General features: G+C 52.4%; 1 protein-coding gene across 2 annotated transcripts in view; it reads right to left on the bottom strand.

Annotated features, from left to right (window-relative positions):
* TBCD (tubulin folding cofactor D) overlaps positions 1 to 26,579 on the bottom strand; it is a 159,022-nt gene that overhangs the window by 45,100 nt on the left and 87,343 nt on the right. For both annotated transcript variants that reach the window (XM_043585483.1, XM_043585484.1), the window contains 4 exons: positions 22,820 to 22,976; positions 11,736 to 11,793; positions 4,363 to 4,392; positions 1,981 to 2,066 (listed from right to left, as the gene is read on the bottom strand). In XM_043585483.1, the coding sequence (XP_043441418.1) occupies positions 1,981 to 2,066; positions 4,363 to 4,392; positions 11,736 to 11,793; positions 22,820 to 22,976 (331 nt within the window). The remainder of the gene's footprint in view (positions 1 to 1,980; positions 2,067 to 4,362; positions 4,393 to 11,735; positions 11,794 to 22,819; positions 22,977 to 26,579) is intronic.

Here is a 26,579-nt window from a genome sequence, read left to right as displayed (position 1 = left end):
GGGGGTGCTTGCTGCTGTGCCCCATCTGACAATCTTCACTGCCACCTTCAACTTGCTTCCATTCCTCACCTCCAGGAGAATCAACTTCTGAGAGGTCCTGACTGACCCCATCCTGTGAGCGACCTGTCAAACTGCGCTCCAGGACTCAAGACAATGAGAACCCTCCCTGTGGCTCGAAGCCCCCCACTACGCCCACGCTGGGCCCTACTGACCCCTCACCATCCCTACCGGGCTGTCCCCCCCGACACCAGGCCCTCTGCCACACACCCCACACCCCTCCCCGACACCACCCAGGCCGACAGCAGGACGCTGTCCTCACTGACTGTTTCTCATCCAAACACACGTTTGAGTATCAGACGCACCATTAAAGAACACGCCCTGATCAGGATTAAGTTTTGCCAAACATCTCTATGACATGCAGACAACTATAATTAAAACATGTAAGTCTTAGACCAGCTTAGAAACCTTAACAACAAGAAAAATATGCCAATGCTAAAAACTGATTATTTTATCCAGGAAGCTCAGGGAAAAGTGGTAAATTCTCTACCTAAAATATGTATTCAAATATTAACAAGGAAAACAGAACAAAAGCAGGAAAGAATTGATAGGGTGCCAAAGACCATCAAATGTTGAGAAAAGATGAAAACGATGCTAAAAAATATAGTGTGTTTGCTCAAAGACTTATTTTTTTCAAATGTTTATTTTTGAGAGAGAGAGAGAGAGAGGGAGGGAGGGAGGGAGAATCTGAAGCAGGCCCCAGGCTCCAAGCTGTCAGCACAGAGCCCAACACGGGGCTCAAACTCCCAAACCACAAGATCATGACCTGAGCCCAAGTCAGATGCTCAATGGACTGCGCCACCAGGCGCCCCTAGTCAAAGACTCTCTTTGAGAAAGAGGCCAAATGCTACATTTTTAAAAGAAAATCTGTGCATGCAGGTCATGGAGAAATGGAACTTCTGCATGGTCTGCACAGCAAGGGTGCTCAAGAGCCCACCCTTAGGGTGCAGAGTGGTCAACTCGTGTTCAAGGCAACAAACCACTGACAAGCCAGGCCCTTCCCGCGCAGGCGCTGCATTGAGGAACCAAGACAAGTGAGGTGCCTCACAGCACAGAAACCACAGGTGCAAGTCTGCGTGGGGATGTTAAATATTCACTCCTTGACCTGATCTCTCAAACACCTTTCTACCCACATCTCATAAATAACCCAGATATACCTTTACCTTGGGAAACACATTTTGCTGGAAAGAAAAAACAGAAACAAACAAGAAACAAGCCTGATTTATTCTCTTTGAATTGGGTCCAAGCCAAAATCTAGTATAAGTGAGTTTATTTCCCCCAGCTATATTCACAGGGATGAACGCTTTTTGGGTGTCTGGACTATATAATCCCACCCTCCCCCAATCTCCCCCTCCCCAAGTGAATTAGATTAGGGATGGTCAGAGTCAGGCTAAACCAATCAGGACAAGTCTTGGGAATCTGGATTTGAGACTAAGCAACAGGTCTCAGGAGAAACAGTCCCCTCTAACCCAAGATTTCATCCTGAGAAACTCGGTGTGTCTGTGGCAGCCGGCAGAAAACGTGTTCCACGAAGGCAACACAGAGGCAGCACACGCACACAATGGGGCAGCTAGGAGGAAAGAATGGCCAGGGACAGGGCTCGCTCCAACTGTCATCCTTGAAACTGTTAGCACCCCTTTAAAAAGCAAACAAAACCTCTCACAAGCAGATCCCGCACCCCTCCCAGGCCACCCAGACCCGCCACTGTCCCTTTGGATTAGTTTGCACTTTCTAGAGTTTTACATAAATAGAATCCCACCCCAGGCACCCGGTCCGATCAACAGGGAAACAAAAGTTTTGGGAGCACTTCCAACCCATACACAAATTACATCACTCTTAGCGAAACTTCCAGGATGGGGAAGGAAAACTGTGACGTCTAAATCAAAGGGAGTATTATGTTTGTGATGAACATTAACTACTTACCTTATAACCAGGAAGCAGTTAGCTCTGTTGCCAACAGCAAAGTAGTCGGCTGCAGTCAAAATATCGATCCCGTGAGGGAAAGTGCCCTACAGAGTCAGGCGGGAGAAGGGGACAGAAATGACGTGAGTGAGGAGGTGCTCTTCCAGGAGGCCAACCGTCATATTCACACACACTCATGCTTAGGTAGAGAGGGTATACACTGGGGACAGACGGCAGAAAGCTCACCGTCTCGGGGTAGGCGCTGTGCTAATGCTTTGTGAACCACTCAAAAATATTTAATTTTTTCTCAAACAACTCAAACATTTGCAACTTTAAAATGTTTAAGGCCTTCTCTGAACCGCACACCACAAAAATCATCAGGTTTCCACAGTCCAGGCACACCTCATTTAATGCGCTTTACGGCGACCACGTTTTTTACAAATGGAAGGTTTGTGGCCACCCTGCGCCGAAGGTCTGCCAGCACCGCCTGCTCACTTCGGGTCTGTGCATTACACTCGGGCAGTTCTCACAAACACATCACTAAAAACCTCATCCCAGTTGAGGGAGTTTCCATGTCGGCAAGGCCACATCCTCTTTCTCCGACGTTCCCACCAAACAGCAGGACACTGATGCGTGCAGAGCTGGGGTGCCCTGGGCCCACACCAGACTCTGCTTCTTTTGAAGTCTGTGGCTCCCCCACCCCTGTGCTATGGGCACGCTGCTTTCTCAGGGGACGTGGGGAGGGAGAGGGAACCCCCTCCCTGGAGTACCGGCTCCTGGATGATCCCCTAAACTTATACCATGATTAAGGCCTTTCCTCTCCCTGACGGTCCACCCAACCTGAGTGTCCCCACAAAAAAAGACATGGCAACGGCCATGCTCCAGACCACCCTGTGTCTGGGCCAGGGCTCTGCCCACGGCAGGCTGGAAACCAGGCGCAGGGAGAAGACACTCTCTCCTGGGTGCTGACATTGGGGTGCCCAGAGCCCCCCCCAGTTCAGCTTCCAGCAGGCTCCTTGACTACAGCGGTCCTCCCACCCACCCCTGACACTTCGCCAGGCAGAGAGCCTTCTGGAGCTCTCCCTACCTGCTGCCCCAACACACCAAAGCGTACCCCTCAGCCGGCCAGCTCTCCCTAGGGAACCGCTTCCTTCTAAGTTTCCAGGGCCCCAGGTGGATGTGCATTAAGTGACGCCCTAGCACACTGGTCTCAGCTGCCTTCAAGCCGGGGAAGAAAGGGAGAGGCCCTGAGGTGGCAGAGGTGCTCGAGAGTGAAGCACAAACCAGCTGCGAAAGCGAGACCGCGCTGCCTCCCTGGGCGGATTCCAGGGAGAACTTCCCACCTAGAACCAAACGTCACCTCCCCTGTGGAAGCAGAAGGGTCAGCCCCCACCCTGGCCCCTGGCGGCCCCAGAGAACACTGACTAAACCAGATACCGTGGACCCAGGGTGCAGAACCCAGGCCCCCCCGGTTCTGCAACAAGGATCCTCATGGACGTGGGGGCACCTGTGAGGGCACTTTCCTCTCAGACCTGACAGTGAGCCTTGAAATGCTTGTGTTTTCCCTGAGGCTTCCCTCCCCGAGGAAGGACTGCCTTTCCAGCTCCTGAGCGAGCCTTCTGCATGGGGCTCCCCTCAGGCCCTGCAGGCTGACTCCCGCCCCCCCAAGTCCCAGATGCCTGTCTCTGTCTGTCCCCCCAACACCATCCACTGATGCCCTCACCTACAATACATTCCTCCTTCAGCCCAGACCCCCTCCTGGGGCTTTGACCAGAGTTCAGTTCAGTGTCTCCTGCAACAGGACCCACCTCCTGCCCATTCTCCCCCAGGCCGGCCACACGTCCCAGGGTGGCCATTGGCACACGCAGCATGAATGACTCAATGATAAGGCCACACCACCCATCCAAGGCTGACCAGTCACGAGAGGTTCAGGACCAGGGGGCACAATGGTGCTGGTTTACACAGAGAGAGGCCACAGGGTCAATGGCTTCCAGAAGCTGGCTCCTACCACACGCGGGATGGGCAGTGATCACATGTCTGTCCCTGAGAAGCCTGGTTCCTCCACCCAGATGCCTCTCACATTCACAGGCAACTGCTGAAATCAGGTGGCCGTGCATAGGCACTGATCTCTGATCACTGATGTCTGTGTATGTGTGAAATTACTTACACATTTGAGGTTCCCATAAGACACACTACTATTTAAAACTTGTGTCAACTCTGCTCTGGAAAACCTCATGAGCGGGTCTGTGACCAGACATCACTGAGTTAAATATTAGCTTATTTTAGGTAAATTCTTTACCCACATCCAACAACACAAGAAGCCACCAGGTTTGCAGCTCCAATGTTTCTACTGCTAAATCTACAGGCAGTTTTAGGAATTAAGACCTCACAAAGTGACCATACCTGTCTTCCCACATTCTCCTGGAAAGCGGCCTAAGGAAAAGAAGAACAAACAGAGCAGTTAGTTTGCGTTTATCAGGAGAGAAGCTCAAAACAAACGCGGTATAGCACAAATGACCCATGGCTTTATTTTTTTTCAGTAAAAGTCCTCATTGTTGGCGGATCAGAGCCTCAAGGGTACTTGTCATTCTGTCTCTAAGTCCCAGTGCTTTTTTAAACCATCATTCAGGAATTCAAGCTTATAAAATCAGACACATCCTGAAAAACGTCTTTTAGGCGTGAATGCCAGCTTCTCACTGATGCCTACTTCAAGGCCCTAGATAGGGGTGTGAGGACAGAGTCAAATCAGTCGGTTAAATCAAAGCCCAACACACAATCCTCCTCCTGGGAACTCTGTGACAGAAGCTGGCAATGGTGAACAGAAATGGCTCACCTCCCCCCTCCGCACCCCACCCAACCACCCCTGCTACAGATGAGCCCAGCCTCGAACGCGGGCCCAGAGGTCAAAATACTTAAACAGAATGAAGTGTCTTTACGTGCTTTCTTTAAAATGCCTGTTCACGTCCCTGGTGGCTCCCCCTCCCGTACCTCCACCTGCTCTGCAGAGGTGTGACAGCCAGGCCGTCTGAGTAGTGACAACAGCAAGGCCTGTGCCTCCCTGTCCACCACCCAGCGGGTACCCCCGACTGTGCTCTCCCCAGAGTCCCCCGCCAGAGCAGGATTCAAGTGGGTAGCAGCCGTCAGCATGTGACAGGTCGGAGGACAGAAGTCAGGGTGGCCCTGGGAGGGCACACATGCAGGTGTGCAGAAAGGAACTCGAGAGACCGCAGCACAGAGACCCAAGTCTGCCCCAAACCAGCACCTCTGGCAGGTCTCCCAGAAATCCAGAACCGGTCGTCTCCAGGCCCTCCTGCAGCTTTTACACTGAGAGGAGGGAGACTCGATGTTTGCTATGTACTATTTTGAAACTTTTGCAATAAATTTATTAAAGAAAATATTTGAGGGGCGCCTGGGTGAGCATCCGACTGCGGCTCAGGTCATGACCTCACAGTTTGTGAGTTCTAGCCTTGTAATAGGCTCTGTGCTATCAGTGCAGAATCTGCTTCAGATCCTCTATCCCACTCTCTCTGTCCCTCCCCTACTCGTGTGGGCATTCATTCATTCTCTCGCTCTCAAAAATACATAAACATTGGGGCGCCTGGGTGGCGCAGTCGGTTAAGCGTCCGACTTCAGCCAGGTCACGATCTCGCGGTCCGTGAGTTCGAGCCCCGCGTCAGGCTCTGGGCTGATGGCTCAGAGCCTGGAGCCTGCTTCCGATTCTGTGTCTCCCTCTCTCTCTGCCCCTCCCCCGTTCATGCTCTGTCTCTCTCTGTCCCAAAAATAAAGAAACGTTGAAAAAAAAAAATAAATAAAAAAAATAAACATTAAAAAAAATTTTTAAAAAAGAAAATAATAAAAATGAAATCAACCAAAAAAAACCCAAAAAACAATGGAAGTAAGATATAACATCAATTTACATAACATGCAGAATTTAGGAACACATTTACCATTCTGATGACTTCATCAAAAAGGTAAAAAATCATATAAGATTTGTGTGGAAAAGCACAGCCCTGGAACAGGTAAAGCAGTCTTGAACAAGAGTGGTGAGGAACCTGAGGATTGAGTGAGCACGTGGACACAGACAGACACACAGAAGGGTGCAACAGAACAGAAAAACAGAGAACACCTTTAGGACCGGGGCCAGGCCATGAATTCTGAGACTGGACACCAAAAACACATTCCATACAGAAAAAAAGTGACAAATTAATCACATCAAACTTTAAAACTCCTGGTCTATGCCCTGCGTGGTCAGGAGGACAGAAGCCACCACCTGGAGGAGGGCCCACGAGCCACAAGCCAACGAGGGCAGCCCTCGCATCTGGAGCTTAACAAAGTCCACACAACAAGACACACACCAGCCAATGAGGAAACAATCTGAAAGATGCCCAGATGGTTTCACCACAGAAGAGACACAGGGGCAAAAACAACGGGGGCAGGGGGCACATAAAACCACAGTGCGGCATCACCACACACGCCATGGGACCAGCCATCGGACGGCAACCCCGAAGGCCAGCAAGGCTGTGGGAGAACTGGATCCCCGACAGATCGCCAGTGGGAAAGTGAGACGGCCCGTCCCCTGGGGGACACAGGGCTAAACATGCAACGACCATCAATCTGCCGTGGTGCTCCTGGTGTTTATCCAGGAGAAAGAGAAGTCACGTTCACACAAAAACCTGAACACTGCTCACAGCAGCTTAGTTCTGGAAACAATGTAAAACCAGATGCAACCCAGAGTCCTACAACATGCAAATGATTCGCACAGCTGTGGCTCTGCTGGCACCAGGGCCGACCAGCAAGGAGCGGGAGGGGGCTGTCGGCCCAGCCAGAGCCCAGAGGGACCTGCAGGGGTCACACTCTGGATGACTCCATCCATGCGACATGGAAGCAAAAAAGTTGGAGAGTCACAACATAGGGACTTAAGAGGCCAAACACCAGATACAGTGTTGAACTCAAGACTGCAGAACTTTTAGCTACATGTGGACTTTCAGGACAGTCAGTGTAACTATGGATGAAGCAAGGCTCCCAGGCCCCCTCTCTCTCCTCACCTGAAGCTCCTAGGGGCAAACACCGGGCCGTCCGTCTGCACTGCTCCCTCCTTCCTGGCAGAGGGACAAGTTCTCTCAAAACACTGACGTGTTTGGGGGCTGTTGAGCACCTTCCAACGTGCAAAGCAACTAACACTGAACAGAACCGCTATGTGACTGTAAGTGTTTCACGGATTCACAAACGTGTTTGCCCTAATTAACCAGGCTGGTCTCCATTCTGCCACCCCACCCAGATCCTCACGGGCCCGGCGTGAAGGCTGAAAACAACAGGCATCGAGGCCCCACGGCGCCTGGCACAATGGCCCTTCTACCATCACCATCACTGACCAGGAGGCATGTCGCTGGAGCACAGGTGGGAAGCGATGGTACATGAACCACAGGGGGAGACAGAAAGGGTCCAAAGAGACACAGCACTCAAACCTTCCATGCGCCCATGCCCTGTGGTCCCTGGGTGGGCAGGGTGAACTTGTCCTCAGGCCAGCGCACAGGCCCAGGCCCCCGTAACCTCGGTAAACACTGCCCACGAGCAGGAGGGACCCAGCACAGAAAGCATGAAGCGTGAGCACAGACAGGCCAGAAAGGGGAAGACACGCCTTCACCTGAGGAAGCAGCTCTGCAGTGGGAGAACTCTTACTCCCAGTTACCAAGTATCAACCCTGTTGCAAAAGCTTCACACAAATGCGTCTTTTACCCCTACCACTCTAACTTTGCATCTGCTAGGTAGGCAGATGTACACAGGTGATGTCCAATGCAAAGAATGTCCTGCTCACTTTAAAGGATTGTAATTCAGGGGCGCCTGGTGGCTCAGTCGGCTGGGCGTCTGACTTCAGCCCAGGTCATGATCTCACAGTTCATGGGTTCGAGCCCCGCGACGGGCCCTGTGCTGACAGCTCAGAGCCTGGAGCCTGCTTTGAATTCAGTGTCTCCCTTTCTCTCTGCCCCTTCCCTACTCATGCTCTGTCTCTCTCTATCTCTCAAAAATAAATAAACATTAAAGGATTTTAATTCTAACTTGAAAAACCAAAAAAAAAAAAAAAAAGATTTCTGGTTTGTTTCACCTCTTCCTCAGGTTTATAAAGATATCAGTGCTATGATTTTACTACTGCTCCCCATTAAAATGTTTGACTTCACAGTAAACAGAAAATGTAAAGGCTACTTTCATTTAACGAAGAGTCATCACTGTGTCTAAAAGAGTGTCAGGATTAGTGCCTGTGGGTGAACATCAGGGCAGAATGTGAAGGCTTCTCAGGGAATCACAGGCTTCCTGATGCTCAGACAGAAGAAACAGAACTGCGTGAACACAGAAGAGACCAGCTTTGCTGGCGAACTTTCTCTTGGAACAAAGTTTTAAGGGCTGGAAGCCAAATGCCTCTTCTACCAGGCCTATTTCGGCGTATGCAGGCAGGCGCTGTCAGGGGTCACGGGAGACCCACCAGCCAAGCTCCCACATGCGAAGGAGGCCCATGCTCTGCCTGCATCACCCAACCAAAGGGAGCGGTGCCACGGGCCATGCTCACCTATTCGTGAGACACAGGTCTGTGGAGCACCCACCACGCATTGCCAGCAGGTGGGCATGTGCGAGCCAGGGCCAGGCACCAACCGTCCTCCTGGTGACACGAGACAGAGAGCACAGTGACAGTGGCATGACAAGTGCCATGACAAGTGGCAGACGGGCTGTCCCCAATGCTATGTCGCTGTACCTGACAGATGGACAGACAAGTTCCTTCACTAGGAAAAACAGACATGCTAAACAAACTGAATTAATGACTTAAAATACTTGCAAAGAAACCGAAGACCAAACAGGCTCAGATGGGTTCACTGGTGATTTCTACCAAACACTGAGAGTAGAAACAAACAGAGCGACATCAATCTTTTCCAATTTCTTCTACAAAACACAAGAGGAAGAAATGCTCCCTACTCCTTTCATGGGGCCAGATCATCTTAATTCCAAAGCCAGACAAAAATACCCAACAACTGGGAACTACAGACCAATACCCCTTACTAATACCGACTCAAAAATCTCAACAGTTCGCTGATTCAGCAAATAAAAAAGGATTATACCAAGAGAAGTAGAAATACAAGGTTGGTTTAATACCTGCAAATCAATTCAGAGGGCCCATCACATTAAGAGAACTAAGGACAGAAACCACACAACCATCTCACCATCCAACATCCTTTCATGATTTAAAACAAAACAAAACAAAACAAAACAAAACAAAACAAAACAAAACACAAAACCCCACAACAAACTAGCAGGACTTCCTCACCCTGTTGACGTGCATTCACAAGAGCCTGAGAGCAAACAGCGCACTCAACAGTGAGAGCTGGCGCGTCCCCAAGACTGAGAGTGAGGCGGTTGTCCCCTCTGGCCCCCACTGCTCAGGAGGGTAACCGCAGCCCCTCCTACCAGCCTCTTAGACAAAAGAAAGAAAGAAAAGGCATCAAAACCAGAAAGGAAACAGTAAGGTTTTCTCTTCCTCACAGACGACGAGATCCTGTGTGCAGAGCCGTGGGGAGCACGTGCCCCCCAGACCCAACAAGTGAGCTCACACACAGAGTGAGGGGAAGGTCCAACCACATCCACGCCTTCCGCCCACAGAGCCAGCTGTGGGTGCAGGCCCCGCGGACCATCCCCACCTTGGAGCTGCCGGCCCTATAGGAACCCCGAGAAAAGACCCAGGAACTGGGTCCACATCCCAGGGGCAGCATGTGGTGTCAGGGACCCAGGAAAACAGGCCCTGGGGAATGGCAGAGCAGAAAGAGAGATGTGGCCGAGGGCTGCCCGGCCTGGGCTTTCCTCTCGTGGGAAAGAAGCAGCAGGCCCCGCCCCTCTCAGGAACCGTGCACGTGGGCACCTCACCCGAGTGGCCATGCCACGCCACCGCCCACCCCCGTCCTCTCCCACGTAAGCCCGGTACTTCCCCGGGTCCCAGCCACTCTAGCCTGCATGATGCCAGCTTGAGTGTGATACACTAACAATCCCAAAACGTGTCCCCAGAGCACATGGGAGCGAGCCCAGCAGGTGCTGATCTCCCAAACCCCAAGTTTACAGCAGTGCCTCGCCTGCTGAAGGTGGCCTGAGCGCACCTGTGTGTTCTGCCATCGAACAAACCTGCCTGCTAACCTGTGTCTTCTGTCACTAGTCAGAGGCTCCTCCACAGTATCTTTTTCCATCAATGTGTAATGACCTTGCTGAAGTGAGTGTTCAAATCACAAACATGCATTTCGACAAGCGGCCACACGGTGACGATCTCTCAGTTTCTTCTAGCAGACGCTGCATCCTCCTCGTTCTCATAAGCCTGTGTGGCCTCCATCTGGACCAGGCCACAGAGCACAGATGCTCCATCCACCCTCTCTCTACCATCCACCCCCCAAAAGCACGCATTCACTCCACTCAGGACACCTGAAGTCAGCTTCAGCCTCCGCGTCTAGAGGCAGAGCGCTCCCAAGCAAGGCCCTCCCAACTCGCCTACCTGTCCCACTCGCGCATGCCCATTTCTGAGCCGGGAGGACCTATCTTCCCATGATGCAGCGGGGGCCCCAGGGTAAGGTGGGCAGCTCTCTCCTCTCCCCAGCATGGGGCCCTCAATCCAACCCCTCAGCCCAACCATCCACAAAACACATTCGTGTCCCCACAGCAGAGAACCCCCATTTCTGACAACACCCAGGGCTCACAGAAAACCCTCCCAAGTCCCAGCACCTCACAGCTCGGCCACTCCTCCTGCAGGTCTCCCTCTAACCCCAACCACACGGAGACCAACCCTCGCCCAGCACCAGGGCCCTCCTGGCTTCACCCCCACCCAGCCATCTGCACCCACATCTTTCTCAAAACACTGCCTTTATGTCCATTCTTCGCCTCTAAAAGCTTGGGCAGCTGCTGGTCTGTAACTGAAGCTAAGGCTCTCATCTCCAGAAAGTCTGTCGCCTCAGCTACCAGGTACTCTTGGCCCTGCTTCTGGTCCCTCAGCACCTCCACCAGCCCATGTCTGAGCCTGACCTAAGTGACTTGCCACCAGTTAGATACCCCTGTATAAAGCCAGGACACAGCCACTGACACTGCCAGCGAGAGTTCCCGGGACCAGGCCTGGCAGTCATCACCTCTACTAGCATCCATGGAAACCCCCAAAGCAGAGCTCAAGGCCACAGCCCGGCTGTCGGGGGGAGCACGAGATGTCTCTGCAGAGGCTCCTCATCAGTGCCCTTCAGAAGCAACCATGTAGCCTGCCCAAAGTTCCTGCACACAAAACCCACCCAAAGGTGAGGTGGCTCTGGGGGGCCCGGGCCCAGCATCCAAACCCATGAAGCCCTGCTGGGGCCGCCAGGCACGGCCAGCGAGGCCCCAGGCCCAGAATGACCATGTGAAGCTGAGCTGACCCCTGCTTGAAGGAGCTCCTGGTGAGGCTCAAAGCCACATGCTCTGCCATCAAACCCAGGTCACAGCCACAGAGCCCACCTTCTCCTCCTTCTCCAGAGCACAGGCCATCCTGAGCCGTGTCCAGTCGTCAGGCACCATCCCATCCACCCAATGAGCGTCGACATGGCTGGGAGTGGCCATTTAATCCCGGCCCCCCTTCCCAGGATAAAGGCCTCCCGAAACCGGGAGGAAATGCCAACTGCTCTCCACCGCCTGGCTTCTCGGACACCACGCTCAGGCAGCGTCCAGGAGCACTCGGCCTGCATAGCAGAGCCCGCCCACGCCACCGGGACAAGGAACAAGACGAGACCACTCACAGAGGCTGCTCTCCTGCAGTTGATGTTTCGGTCAAACACCGTGGCAATCACCAGAGCGCTGTGAAAAAGAGTGAAGAGGACTAATTAGAAGGAAGTCTGCGAAAGGACACAGACCCTGTGGCAGGACTCAGGAGCCTCTTTCATTTGCTCAGTGTGTGCCACGTGCAGCAAGTTCCCAGCACCACAGGTGGCCGACCCCGGGTCCCTGAGAGCCACATGAGGGGCACACATCCAAGTGCCAGCAAACTCCCAGGGAGAGGAGCTGCCATGCACAGGGGCCCAGGGGTGGAATGCGCTCGGCCCACTCCGGGGGTACCCAGAGAATGAGAACCAGGAGCGCCTGGAGCACCCGGCCAGAGCTCCCCACGATGGATGGCGAGCACGTGCCATGGGGACGTGCACGGGCAGCCAGGGGAGCCTAGGGGCCCTGCCCCTCGTCAGAAACGTGACCTAGTGCCAAGAATAGCTATTGGGAGCACTCAGCATCCTCCAGATGGCCCTGCCACCCCCAACCACACTTGGACAGACTCCATTTAAACCCCTCTTCCTCAGGCCACCACACTCAACTGTTACTGATGAGGCAGAAAGCACCTGTCTGACTTTGTGTGGCTTTAGTAACAGAAAACAAAGGATCTGGGGCAGGACTGGAAACAGTGCCATTTCTAAGGGTGACTTGAGAATTTCCATCTCATGTCAGTCTGGAGAAAACGCCTTTAAAAAGGGGTATTTCGTGGGGTGCCTGGGTGGCGCAGTCGGTTAAGCGTCCGACTTCAGCCAGGTCACGATCTCGCGGTCTGTGAGTTCGAGCCCCGCGTCGGGCTCTGGGCTGATGGCTCAGAGCCTGGAGCCTGTTTCCAATTCTGTGTCTCCCTCTCTCTCTGCCCCTCCCCCGTTCATGCTCTGTCTCTCTCTGTCCCAAAAATAAATAAACGTTGGGAAAAAAAATTTTTTTTAAAATAAAAAATAAAAAAAAAATTTAAAAAAAAAAGGGGGGTATTTCGGACACACGGAGGCCTCCTCAATGCCACACCACCTGTCTGCCCCAACCCCGCTCCGACTGCTGTACCTCAATCCTCCTCCTTCATTGGCACATCCACATCGTCCAGCAAGCCCAGCCTGAACAGCCACCCCCTGAATCCAGCCAGCCCCTCCAGCTACACCACGTCTGCCAATACGGCATGACAGCAGATTAACGCCCCCTTGCACAGATGTCCAGGCACTGGCCCCGGCACCTGTAAGCATGTGACGCTGGCCGGCAGGGGGCATTTACGGCTGCAGGTGCAGTCACAGCAGCTAGTGAGGGAGGCCACGCTGACAGACCCATGCAGTCACAAAGCCCTCGGGGATGGAAGCAGGAGGCAGAGAGCCCGAGAAGGACGTGGCCCAAAGCTACCAACAGTGAACGCAGAGGAAGGGCCACGAGCCAAGGAACACGGCAGCCTCTGGAAGCCGGGAGAGGAATGGATTCTCCCCCAGAACCCCCAGAGGGAACCCGCCCCAAGACACCTTGCTTCCAAGCCCCATGAGACCCGAGTCAGACTAGTTGCCTCCACACCCAAACTATGAAATCCTCCCGCATAGTAAGAATGAATGAGGCATCAACTCATGAAGCTACGTCATTTTGCTAAGCAGAAAGTCCACATGGCGTATGTGTCTAGACAGAACACATTCTAGAAATGGCAATATTAAAAGGCCCGAAGCCCAGTCTGGTGGTGGCCAGGGGTCGGATGGCTGAGTGCGGAGGGCAGAGTGGGGGACCTGGGAAAAACAGAACTACTGTTTGGGACTATAGTTGTGGTACCCAACTCTGAATCTGTCAAAAGCCACCAAATGTAAAAGAAACCATCAGGAAGTGGGGGACCCCAATAGCCAAGGGAATGCACCTGCATCATACAAGGCCAGCCGTGTGACCCTTGACAGGGCAGGTGAGGAGACGTGCTTCTCACAGGCTGTGGGAGACTCTGGAGCCACCACACGCAGACGAGAAAACACACGGCCGAGGAGAGCCAGGAGGAGGAAGCGAAAGGGCACAGGAAAAAGCTAAGACGGCAGGGTGATGGCCTGGCTTTGCAGGGTCCACAGGGACAGACGGAGGGGACTCCGGGCGGAGGCGCACTTGGTTGGTGCTCATGTATCAGGGAGTGTGAGCGGAGTCCAGGTCTTGGATCTAAACACAACCCCCGGGACACAGCTGATTCCAGGGCTGGGGCAAGGGAACAAAAGTTTGCCCAGACTGTAATGCTAGAAAGCAAGAAAGTATTCCAAAAAATGAGTAAAGTCTGAGTCCTACTGAAAGGACACAGCAGCCAACATGGAACCACTTCCAACGGCCAAAGGTGGAGCCATGTGAGCGGCCCCTTCGACAAGTGTCAACCATAGGCCTGAGGGTAAATGACATGGTGGGTAAAAAGGGGACAGGGGATGCCTTTCTTTACGAGAGTCACTCTGCACCTGCCACAGTCAAGACCCACAGACGGGCACAGACACTGGTGGCCAGAGCGGGGAGAAACGGGGTAGGACGGCATCTCCAGGAGCCCCGACAACATGCATCACACACGAAGGAAGACGATCCCAGTAGTTTGACAGACCGCACCTCAACCAGGAGACCAACCAGCATCTCACACACGGAATCTGGGGTGGGCCCAGCCATGACGCCAGCACCACGCACTGGCTGCAGATGAGAAACGGCATGACACTCATGTTCCTGTGTGGGCGCAAGCGGGGTTAACATGGGGGGAGGTGGTGCAGGGCCTATGGGAGCCGTTCCTACTCTTCTGGGAACTCTCCTCTAAGTCTCAAGTTGGTTTAAAATTAAAATTCTGAAAAGCAATTAAGCATCTGAAGATTTCAGTGTCTGAGGTCCTTTCACAGGTGAAGCTGAAAGTCACTTCAGCAAAATCCTATCACCAGAGCTCACTCCCTCTCTCCTCTAAACTCTCTTCACCATAAAGTATTGCCAAAATGAGTTTTAAATAATAACTGGGCTTACAACTAAGGAGAAGTCACCTGATTTAGTAGGAACATTAATTAATTAATTCTACGTCAACATAATGGGTTTTGTTAATAAAATCGTAGAAATCGTTAAACCGATTGAGACATGTTAGTGTGATCTTTCAATAACTAAAAATTACATTAACCACGGTTCTCAACAAAAACACGTGCGGTATATTATCCCACAAATATTCTGAGAATTAGTGGAAATTTTAGTACTACATTTACATTTAATAAGAGCTGCTGCTTCATAATCCGTAAGATGGCACGCCTTCTAGGAAGAGAATCACCAAGAACTTCTGCTTTCCTCCAACATCTGACACAAGAAAAAGGCAGACTTATAACTTCCTGACCCTGGGTCCAGTCAATACTGCCAAAAGTTCATACTTCAATATTAATATTTTACACTGAATTCTTAAACGTCCTACAATCTATTTGTCCTACATTATAACTTTTAAATGATCACCGAGGAGAGAGGAGCGAGTGCAGAGAGGCAGCCGCTATGGGCCAGCCATGACCCGGGGGCTGCTAAGTGACCACGCATTTACACAGCACCGGGCCCTGCCTGCCCGTCCGTGGACGCGCTGGCCCCACTGGGGGCGGGCTGAGCCCACTTCCAACCACGTTGTTCTTGACGCGACCAAGGCCACTAAGAGCTGACAGGCTTCACTGCAGGCCTGCCTTCAGGCTCGTTCTGCGACAGAGGCACAGTATTCCGGATGACCGTGGAAGTAGCTTCCGGTTCATGTGTGTTAGCCACCCTTCCTTCCAGCTCCCCTGCCAACTACAGCGGCAGCCACTCGGCAGGGTGGGGTGCCACGCAGTTACCTGAGGGAGCCTTGTGGAACAAGATGTGTGCTCACACTCGTCCGTGCTTGGCTTCAGGTGACTCGCTGGGACCCCAGCAGCTCTAGCTGGGAGTCGAGCTACACAGGGCCCAGCGCACACCACTCAGCTCCTGCACTTACTTGCCACAGAGCTACGGCTCGTCAAGACCACGCACCTCGGGAGCCCCAGAAGGTTCTATGTCTATGTAACCCCGAGCAGAATGAACTAAGTGCAGCATGCAGTGTCACAGGAAGCGGGCCTCCCACACAGGGGCCTCTGAGGGGCCACATTAGCTGCGGCCGGGGAACCTGACCGAGGGTCTTGGGCTGCCTCACCCTCAGACAGGTTAGCTCCTGTACTCACATGTTAGTGGCTGAAAATGTTCCCTGCTTTATTGACGTTCAACCAAACGTCACAAAACAGAGTAGGACAAATATAGCAATGCCCCTTAAAAACACAGCTTTTAGGGGCGCCTGGGTGGCGCAGTCGGTTGGGCGTCCAACTTCAGCCAGGTCACAATCTCGCGGTCCGTGAGTTCGAGCCCCGCGTCGGGCTCTGGGCTGATGGCTCAGAGCCTGGAGCCTGTTTCTGATTCTGTGTCTCCGTCTCTCTCTGCCCCTCCCCCATTCATGCTCTGTCTCTCTCTGTCCCAAAAATAAATAAACGTTGAAAAAAAAAATTAAAAAAAAAAAAAACAACACAGCTTTTAGCGTTTAGCCAAACACCGTTTTACTTTTTAAACACAGACTCTGAGGTTAGCTCAAGAAATCAACTGTGCATGTACCTGTATATGGTTTTTAATACTGTTCTGACTGAATATTTTGGGTTTTTTATTATTTTTTTAATTTATATCCAAATTAGTTAGCACATAGTGCAACAATGACTTCAGGAGTAGATTCCTTAGTGCCCCTGACTCATTTATCCCATCCCCCCTCCCACAACCCCTCCCATAACCCTCAGTTTATTCTCCATATTGATGAGTCTCTTCTGTTTTGTCCTCCTCCCTGTTTTTATATTCTTGTTGCTTCCCTTCCCTTATGTTCATCTGTTTTGTCTCTTAAAGTCCTACGAGTGAAGTCATATGATTTTTGTCTTTCTCTAACTTCACTTAGCATAATACCCTCCAGTTCCATCCACACAGCTGCAAATGGCAAGATTTCGTTCTTTTTGATTGCCGAGTAATACTCCATTGTATGTATATACATCTTCTTTATCCATTCATCCATCGATGGACATTTGGCCTCCTTCCATACTTTGGCTATTTTGATAGTGCTGCTATATAAACACTGGGGTGCATGTGTCCCTTTGAAACAGCACACCTGTATCCAGCGGACAAATGCCTAGTAGTGCAATTGCTGGGTGTTCTTTTTTTTTTTTTTTTTTAATGTTTACTTATTTATTTTTGAGAGCGACAGACCGAACATGAGTGGGGGAGGGGCAGAGACAGAGGGAGACAGACTCCCAAACAGGCTCCAGACTCTAAGCTGTCAGCACAGAACCGACGCAGGGCTCAAACTCCAGTGATTTCCTCGTGAACTGAGCCACCCAGAAGCCCCAAATATTTTTTGATCTGATTAAATCTTTTAAACTACTCTAATTTCACACTTTCAGAACAAAACTGACTTATCTAGAAATACCAGCATGTTTCAAACAAACACAGGTCCGGGAATATTAGCCAAATATAAATGTGGAAGCTCGCACAGGCCCGGGGTCCTTGTGCTCTCCTGAGGGCCCCTCTCCACAGCGGGCCGGAGCCCAGTGCGTGAGTCACCAGCTCTCTTCCACACTCAGCAAGGGGACATGAAGCATGGCCCCAGGCTAGCCCCGCACACTGCCTGCCAGGCCTCAGTCGGGCTGGAACGCGTCTCTGGTGTCTTCCCGTTTGCTTTCGCTGCAGAAGCCTGAGTGATACTTCACCAGGATTTCTCAACACGGAGAAATGGTCTATGTTAAACAGAAAGGGACTTTCTTTCTTGTCCGCGCCAGGGGGAAGCTGCACGCCTCCACCTGCCCCAAGCTCCAGGCACCTGGTTTTCAGGAGGAACAGCAAAGAGCAGATCTCACCCCAAACTCAATTTCTGTTAGCCTGTACAATATTTTATAGCAAAACAGAAGTAAAGGAACTTTTCAGGTAGCTACCAGGCTAATAACTCATTATCCATCCACACTGTCTAAAAAGCGCAAATCACATCACTTTCTGAGTAAAACACAGGACCTGCGCATGGCCGAACCTTCCTTCTCTAAGTCGTGAGAACCAAAGCTCACACCGGTTAATACTATGGTAAAACACAAGAAACTTTTAAAGCTCTTTCGTGTCCCAGCAGAGCCAGAGCGAGGCAGAGTGTTTACCGGGTGGACAGGTAAGGGCACCCTGGGCACCCTGGTCACGAACCGCCATTTAACTTTTCTTGAAAAACAAAAGGTTTATCTTCCCTCTGGAAGTCTGCCATTAAGAAACGCTGAGTGAGAACAAGACGTAGCTTTGAGCAATGCTTGCCATTTCCTGATTTTTCAGGACAATCTTGCCCTCGAGGAAGAGATCTGGGACTCTCGATCCCCAGGCACTGCCCACGCTGCACGCTGCTGGCCGGGCTTGCTCCGCAGGCTGAGTGGGCTGCGCTGGTGAGGGAGGGCCCTACGGCGCTGATGTCAACAGGGGCTTGGCTTTCAAAAGAGTTTCAGGTGAGGAAATCACTGGAAGGTGACAACCAACGCACATGCTGGCAACAGCCGGCTCCTTTTTTCTTCTTCTTGCAAATTAGCTTCTGATTACTGGTGTGGAGCACGCACAACCACTTGGGACGATTTTAACTTTGTGTCTCATTGTTCCTAAATTATGTGTGGCTTTTCAGGAAGGCCTACTTACTTTTCCACAAAATAATTATTATATATAGTGTTTAAGATTTACAGGTTTTTAGGGGCACCCGGGTGGCTCAGTCAGTTGAGCATCTAACTCTTGATTTAGGCTCAGGTCAATGTCCCAGGGTCATAGGACTGAGCCCCAAGTCAGGCTCTACACTCACACTGTGGAGCATGCTTGGGATTCTCTCTCCCTCTCCCTCTGTCCCTCCATCGCTTGTGCTTGCTCTCTCTCTCCCAAAATACAGGAAGGAGGGAGGGAAGAAGATGAGTTTTTAAAACAGACCGACACGATTTCAAAATGTGATTGAATCTACCTAAAAACCTCCTTTCTCTGACATTTCTAAGACAAAGAAGGTCCATGTATACTCACCAGGAGGGAGAGAACCATGTTCCTGCAGGAAGGTGAGCAGCTAACCCCGGAGCTGAGCCCCACCTCTCGTGGCCAACTGAGGAGGTGAGGCCACAGAGTGACACCCCCCTGGGCACCTGCACCCAGCCCAGGCCTGCCTCCTTGCTGTTACTCCCACCCCGGTTCCTTTCATCAGATATTTCTATTTCATTTCCAGAATTTCGTTCTGATCTCAACTACCTACTTTTGCAGGATCCACTGGGGAGTTTGTGAAAGTACAATTAAAGATATCATGGTTTTATCATGAGCCAGGATTAATGGGTTTAAAGGCTGACAATTAAAATGTGGTCACTTATTACAAACCAACGGAGGCAGATCTCGAAGGCCACACCCCAACCGATACTCCTGGGGCAGGGAGGCGCGCGCGGGCAGCGTCCGCCAGGCTCCCCGGCACCATGACTCACCTCCCACCCGCCCTCCCGCCCCCGGATGCCCACAGTCCAGACGGACGGGAAGAGCTGGGGCACAGGCTCCCTCAGAACCTGCTAAACTGGCCCGAGAGCCTGCCGGGCGTGGCTCCAAAGGGCACTGGCTGATCCAATCCTGGGATGGGCACAGGGAGAGGGGACAAGACGGGCCTTTTTCACAGAAACTCCTGGGTAAGTTAGGTGAAATTAGGAAGGCAATGAACCAGGAGTCTCCAGACTCCCCTGCCGGCTACTGGTCTCTGTGCTGTGATCCCAGCAATCACTCGGGCATGCCCAGGAGTCTGGAAAGCCAATCTCCCTGAGATCGAAGGACCCACTGGAACCCAGGGGGTCTCCGTGGAAGGACGCTGGCATCCCCCATAGTCAATGCTCTCTGCTCCCTCATGCTCAGCGAGTTGCTCAAAATGAGTCCTGGCTCAGAAAGGTCAGTGTTCTGAACGCCCACCTCCACACCCTCCCTGTGCGTTCCAGAAACACGGTAGGGCCCTGAAAGACTCCCTGAGACCCCCAAGGAGCGGGCTCAGCCCCACCCTCTCTGCCATAAGCAGTCTGCAAAGGCATGCTCACTCCGAGGGCAGACCAACCCAGGCGGACTAACCCGGTGGTCGCCGGTCCCTTGGAAGACCTCTTGCCAAGGGCCACACACCAAGAAGTGAGTCAAGAAGTCAGGATCCTCTCAAAGTACAGAGCCAGCTCCCTCAGCCCCAAGTCTGTCTTTGCTTCTCTGGATAATGGTGGTGACCCTGCAGTAAGATGTGCTGGTGCCCCTCGGCCTCCAAAAACTCAGCCCCACGTTGTGCAGGAAGCACGCTCCAGAGAAGGGAGCTTACCGGTTATTGTGCAGGCTGGTCCAAAGGTCCGAGGGCCTATGACCTGCTTATGCCTGGGACCCACACACTCAAGCCAACCCCCGACTTCCACACCCATGTCATGCTAAGGCCAGGCTTCACATTTACCAGCAAGTCTCTCCATTCATTGATACTTCACTTTGATAGTCACCACTGAGATCGGGGTCTGACAGTAAGCTCTGAAAATGCAGAAAGCCCAGAGCCTCCCTCCCTAAAACTCTCCCTCCTGAAACCCCAGAGCTCTGGGGAGGAACCCTGGGCCCGCACACATCAGTGGGGACATTAGGGTTGCGACCCTGAGGTGCCGAAAGAAGCTGTCCTCAAAGTACAGAACAGTGTGAGTGATGGCCACTCTCCCTTCTGTGCGGCTCTGCACACGCAGGGCTCCTGCTGTCCAGGTGAGCGAAGTCTCACTCCGATCCCATTTCCTCTGGTGACCTTTCATCCTTGGGCCCCACCTCTCCTATCAGGCTGGACCAAAGAGGGTCCCTGGAGAAAGGAGGGGCACAGATTCCTGTGAAGCTGGAGGCTCTCAGACAAATGTCAAACTGAAAAGCAAGTGTGTTGGGGTCATTTGCACTGTGAAATGGGAACGACCATGTGAAGAGCCGGATTCCCCTGAAGCGCCGCGTGTCGCTTCTGCTGCACAGCAGGCTGTCCGGGCTTCTCAGCACAGAGGCAGGCCGTGCCCTCATGCAGAGCTGGGCCTGCCCCAGCACCTGTCTGCTGGGAGACTCTGGCTGAGTGTCCTGAGCACTGTCCCTTGCTCATCCTCAATGGAACGGGAAGAACCATAGCCCCTACCCACACCTCACGGCATCGTCCTGTGACTGACGTCAACAGTAAGCACGGTTTCTGCCTTCGTTCTCTAGTTACAGAAGCAACTTCCAAAGAGTTGAGAGGCAGGACAAGAAAGCAGGCAGGGACGTCCCTCAAGCCGGTTTACAGCACAGTGGAGGGCAAGTGCAGAGGCAGCGAGAGGGGGAAAGGGCCGCAGGTAGGGCCCAGGATCTGGCAGGCTCCCTGGGGCAGCCTGGCCCTCGTTGCTCCCGAGGGTAACCAGCAGCCACAGCCATGGACGAGTGAGGGACGTGGCACACGCTGCCTTCTTCTGCCCCCTGGGCCAGCTCCTCTGCAGGACAGCATCCCGCCAGACCACCGCCCTCTGGCTCCGCCCCACACCTCCCCAAGTGGACACGGCTAGGGAGAGCCAGGCCTCTTTATGACTTCCTCGGAAACACTTTATCTCCTTGAGCCAGGATCACAATCCTCAGGTTCCTCTGGAGGCTTTGCTTTGATGTGAGAGTCAAGATTGAGTGATAGAGGCCTCAGCCATGTGTCTCTGGTGGTAAACAGGCCTGAGGCCCCTCTCTCAGCCCTCAAATCCTGGGGACATGGGACACCAGTAAGATGGGAGGGACACTCCAGTCCCCAAGCCCTCTGATCCCACACAGAGGAGCCACAGGAGCCGAGGCCCTGGCTGCCCTCTGAGCATGCAGCGTGCCAAGTGGACTGGCAGCTCCCGCGGGCGCCCAGGGACACCTGAGGAGGAGGACCTGGCCTCCAGGACCCTGAAGGGTCTCGCGCACAGACCTTGGGGGTAGCACGCCCCCCACCCCCACCTCCCCAGGTCGAGGCAGCTGCCACGACCTGTGACCTGAGCACCATCCTGAAATCTGTTTGCTAGTAAAAGCTGTCAGGTAAGGATTTTGTGCATGACTAACACTGAGGCTGCCACCGAGCTCAGAGGCCCTCCCCTGGCCACTTAAGCCACAAGAAGTAGAGACCAGACATTCTTCAAAGGAAAGGAACTGATTTCAGTGCAAAACACAGAGTAACAAATCAGAGTACAAAAACTAAATTAAAAACTCACTCTACTGGGAACAACACTTGTTTTGCGCTTCTCCCAAGCAACAAAATATCAGAGCCTAAAAGTGGGGCATGACGTCACAGGTGTCCAGATGGCCTGGTTGGGGGGCGGAGGGGGTGGGGCGGGGGCAGGGTGGGGGCAGGGTGGGCTCGGCTGGGCTCTCACGGCCAAGTCAGAGGGCCAATAGCCCGGAGGTGCCACAGTCCAGGGAGCGTTCTGGTGGGGCCACGAGCCTGCTGGCCTCCATTCTTTCACTAGGAAACCAGAGAAATCTATTTTTCTACCTCACAGACCTAACCCTAACACTGAAGAGTGTTGATTTTCGTTTCAAAGGTACTGACGATGCTGGTAAGTGTTGCCTCGGGTGAATTGCAAGCGCAAGTCCATAAGAACTAGCAACTTCAGGCGGCACAAAACACAGCCTCCTCAACAAAAGCAGCTTCCTTCTCCAGCTCTCCTGAGCATTTCCAGGAACTCTGGCCAAGGTGACAGAATTTCTCACAGCACAGACACTCAGACAGACAAACCGCCTGACCGACTCACGTGCTCCCCACCTGCACTTCTTTCACACCGATCCCCTTCATCTAAGGATCTGCTAGCCAGAGGCCAAAGCCTCTAGAACATTCCTCCTAAACACTTCCGGCTTGAACTGTTTACCCACAAAAAAGGAATTCCACTCTAGCTGTTTCTTTTCTACAGACCACCCTTAAAGTCATATTATCTGCTCATTAATACCTATTTCTTGTGGGAAAGGGGCCACGTCAGCTGCTTCCCATGCACACTGCCGTCGGGAGGACGTGATCCCGGGGACAACCCCAGGGCGCATCTGACCCCGCTGCGGACTTTACCTGGAGATGGCGGCCACGAAGGGCTGCAGCTCCCGGGGCTCATAGGCACGTGCGAAGGCCCAGCACACGTAGCAGGCGGCGTCCCTGACGTTGGTACCTACACTGCAGGAGCCCCGCTTCTCCTCATAGGTCAGCGCCTTCAGGATCACGGGAACAACTGGGCACAGGAAACAAAGACTGTGAGCACGGGGCCAGGGGGCGGCACGCGCGGCTTTTCGGCAGCAGCACGCCTGCCGGCTCCCCAGCCCAACCTAAAGCCACCTGGTCAGAAAGCACGTGTTTAGAAGGAAAATAGAAGTCGGTGGACACGTTTTTTAAAAAGCTGCCCCCAAATGACAGGAAGAGATGAAAGTGGGTACCGGAAGGCACGGAGAGGCCTGGGGTCTGCTGGCCACAGGGACCACGGACATGAGACCGCCTCACCTTCGGGCCAGAAGGTAGCGCCCGACATCCCACCCTGGGGAGGAGAACCTGGGGCGCAGGGAGCCTTAAGTCGCTCAGTTTCAGAATCAAGAACCAGGATGACAAAGGAAACCAAGCCCAGGGCTACTTCTGTGTTAATTTTAGGGATAACCAACATACGTGTAATTATCTAAAATATCTGCACTGTACAAAGTAATCTGAAGTACATAACAGATTATCCTTCTGGTTCCATTTGAAAATGAGTAATTTAATAATACTGCTCATGTGATTTTTGATGTAAAATATGAGAGAATTTTAAGATACATGGTAAGAGTATTAGAATGTTTAAAGGAGCTAAAATTTTAGCATATTTATCTGTTAAATTTACCAGATTCATGTATTTCAAGTACTTGGGGAAGAGTTCACCTATTAAGACACGTAAACTATTTAAACAGAAAATAAAGTACCATGTGTTATAGTCATGTACAGGGCTTTAAAAAATATGAGAATCTGATTAATGTTATAAATGAACTAATTTTTTATAACCCTCTTAGGGGCACCTAGGTGGCTCAGTGGGTTAAGCATCTGATTCTTGATTTCAGCTCAGGTCATGATCCCGGGGTCGTGGGATGGAGCCCCACGTCAGGCTCTACGCTGAACGTGGAGCCTGCTTGGGATTCTCTTCTCTCTCCCTCCCTCTGCCCCCTCCCTACTCTCGTGCCCCCTACTAAAAAAACAAAAACAAAAACAAAACTCTTAAACTAACGGGAAAATATGATAGAAAAAAACTAAAAAAATGTTTAATTTGCAATTCAGACAATATAAGTTTTTTTTAGAAGTCACTATAAATGAGATTTTCTAAAGATACTCTGAAAGTCCCAATTTACTAATCTAAAACCAACAACGATGCTGCCATAAAGCATGCGGACAGCTCACCCTGGTGTTTAGAAAGTATGAAAAGTGGAAACAAGTGAACATCTGTTCTCAGAGAAGACGGAGTGACCATGTGTCCCCGCCCCCAGCACTGGTGGCGCTCGGGCAGAACTGCTTCGCAGCGCCTGACGCCTGACGCCGTAGGATGGGCAGGGGAAGGCCAGAGGCCACGGCCCACACCCTCGAGGGACGCATCAGCTGCAGGTTGCCGTGGGGAGCGCGCCCGCGGCCAGGGCCTCCCGCGCTCCAGCAGCCTGACACCCCCGGCCGCACGGCGCGGACACGGCAGCTTCCCACACCGGGCAGGTGTCTGCCGCAGACAAGCACCACGCGTTTGCCCAAAACGGGAACGGCCGACCAGGACGACAACGATGACCAACCACTGACACAACAAAGAACAAAGCTAAAAGCCAGCACACCGAGTGACCAGAAGGCAGGACAAGAGGGCCCAGCCTCAGCCCCCACCGTGCATGTGTGTGCCAGGGCCGCCCCGGGACGCGAGCGCCCGTCACGAGCACCTCACCGTGCACTTCACACCCTCCAGTCTGTTTAGCCAGACGAGCACCGTTACATGCACGCGGTCTGAGAAGACATTCCAGGTAGGATTCAAGAAAAGTGAACCAGCAATTACCCAAATGTGCAACTATCATCCTAGAAATTATCTTCCAGGAAAACATACCTAGAAATAGCCTTGGGCAAAAAAAAAAAAAAATCAAAAGAAACAACAGAAGGACTGTGAATATCAAACACAAATCTCCCCTCTGCCTTTTTGCATCTAAGGACTTTGATTCCATATAAATAGCAACAAAAAGTAGATTTGATTGTGTACAATTTTTTAAAAAAATTTTGTTTAACGTTTTTATTTATTCTTGAGACAGAGAGACAGAGCATGAACGGGGGAGGGTCAGAGAGAGAGGGAGACACAGAATCCGTAGCAGGCTCCAGGCCCTGAACTGACAGCACAGAGCCCAACGCAGGGCTCGAACTCACGGACCACGAGATCATGACCTGAGCCAAAGTCGGAGGCTTAACCGACTGAGCCACCCAGGTGGCCCTTTGTACAATTTTTATATATATATGATTATTTTTAATCAGATTGTAAAATGTTAAGATAAATTTACTTAAAGTTACGTAAGCAGACTCCAAAATAAGTTATCAAAACATAGAAAGCTCAAAGACACGGTGCTCTAGGTCACACATTTCCTCCCAGGATGGGGCCAAGCAAGGCGCCTCCACCCACCGTCCCATGGAGCACAGGGTGTTCCGGGGCACCCACGCCCAGCACACGGAGGAAACCGCAGCTGGGACGGGCCTCCCCTCCTCTGTGCATGCCGAGGACCCCAAACCTTGGAGCCCACCCTCTTGCCGAGTTCTCGTTTCCTCAACTGAGCAGCAGCAGGACGCCCTTCCTGGGACATGCCCCACATGCCACGGCGTCTGAAACTGGGCCAGAGGCCACACACACCATTTTCTGGGGCACAGTTCACAGCACGGTGGTCACCCCAGGGTCACCCACCCTTGCCTCCCCATCGAGCTAAGGCCTGCTCTCCCCACCACTGCCACCCCTCACCCCAGCTTCTTCTCGCCCAGCCCCTCCGTCACTGCCGCACCGCCCCTGGCTCTCAGGGCGGGTCTGTCCGACGACTCCCACCCCAGTGGCTCCTGGGGTTCCCTCTCGAGAGGCCCCAGCACCCCCACACGTTGCATCTCTCCGGGCCACACCACAGTGCTGCAGCGGCCCTGGAGCCTTCTCCATGCCAGGCAAACTTCGCTGGGCGGGAGCCTCTGAAGGTGACAACAGTCTGCCTTCGTCATCCAGCACACCAGAAACTAAGCTCCATTTTCCGGAAGAACACCTATCAGTCCTCGTGAATGTCTAACGAGACCTCCAGTAAGACTCACAGGGCAGATACAAATGCCACAGCAAGCGAGAAGGCGCCACCATAGCCGCTGTACATGAAGGGGTTAAATCTAAGTGATTTTTTACTTTTTGTCTGAACTTGAACTAAACCAACTCTGCAATGCTTCAGACTGGTCATCAGCAGTTCTACTGGAAATTCCACACCACCTGGAACTACTCCTCATCTTCCAGTGTCGTTCATATTCACTTTCCACACTCACAGGACAGCCCATTCGCAGCCCAATGGATGTCACAACTAATAGGCTGTGGCACCTTTAGGAGGAAAGCATCCTATAAACACAGTATCACTGCTACGCCAGGGCCCCTAAGACCGTTACTGTAACTCAGCTGCCCAGACAGCTCTGGGTAAGACCGTTCAGCAATTCTATAGCCTGAGGGGAATCTGGATGCTAACTGCTGAGTCCCAATTTATCGGTCCACTGGACAAAATCAATTTCAAGACAGACAACCATGAGTGACAGCGGCCAGTGCTGCGGATGTCGGCTTCAGGTAGGCATCACACCC

The sequence above is a fragment of the Prionailurus bengalensis genome, chromosome E1 (genome assembly GCF_016509475.1).
Source record: "Prionailurus bengalensis isolate Pbe53 chromosome E1, Fcat_Pben_1.1_paternal_pri, whole genome shotgun sequence".
In the NCBI taxonomy this organism is placed as follows: Eukaryota; Metazoa; Chordata; class Mammalia; order Carnivora; family Felidae; genus Prionailurus; species Prionailurus bengalensis.
The sequence above is the reverse complement of the archived record's forward strand: the minus strand, read 5'-3'. Positions and strand labels throughout refer to the sequence as shown.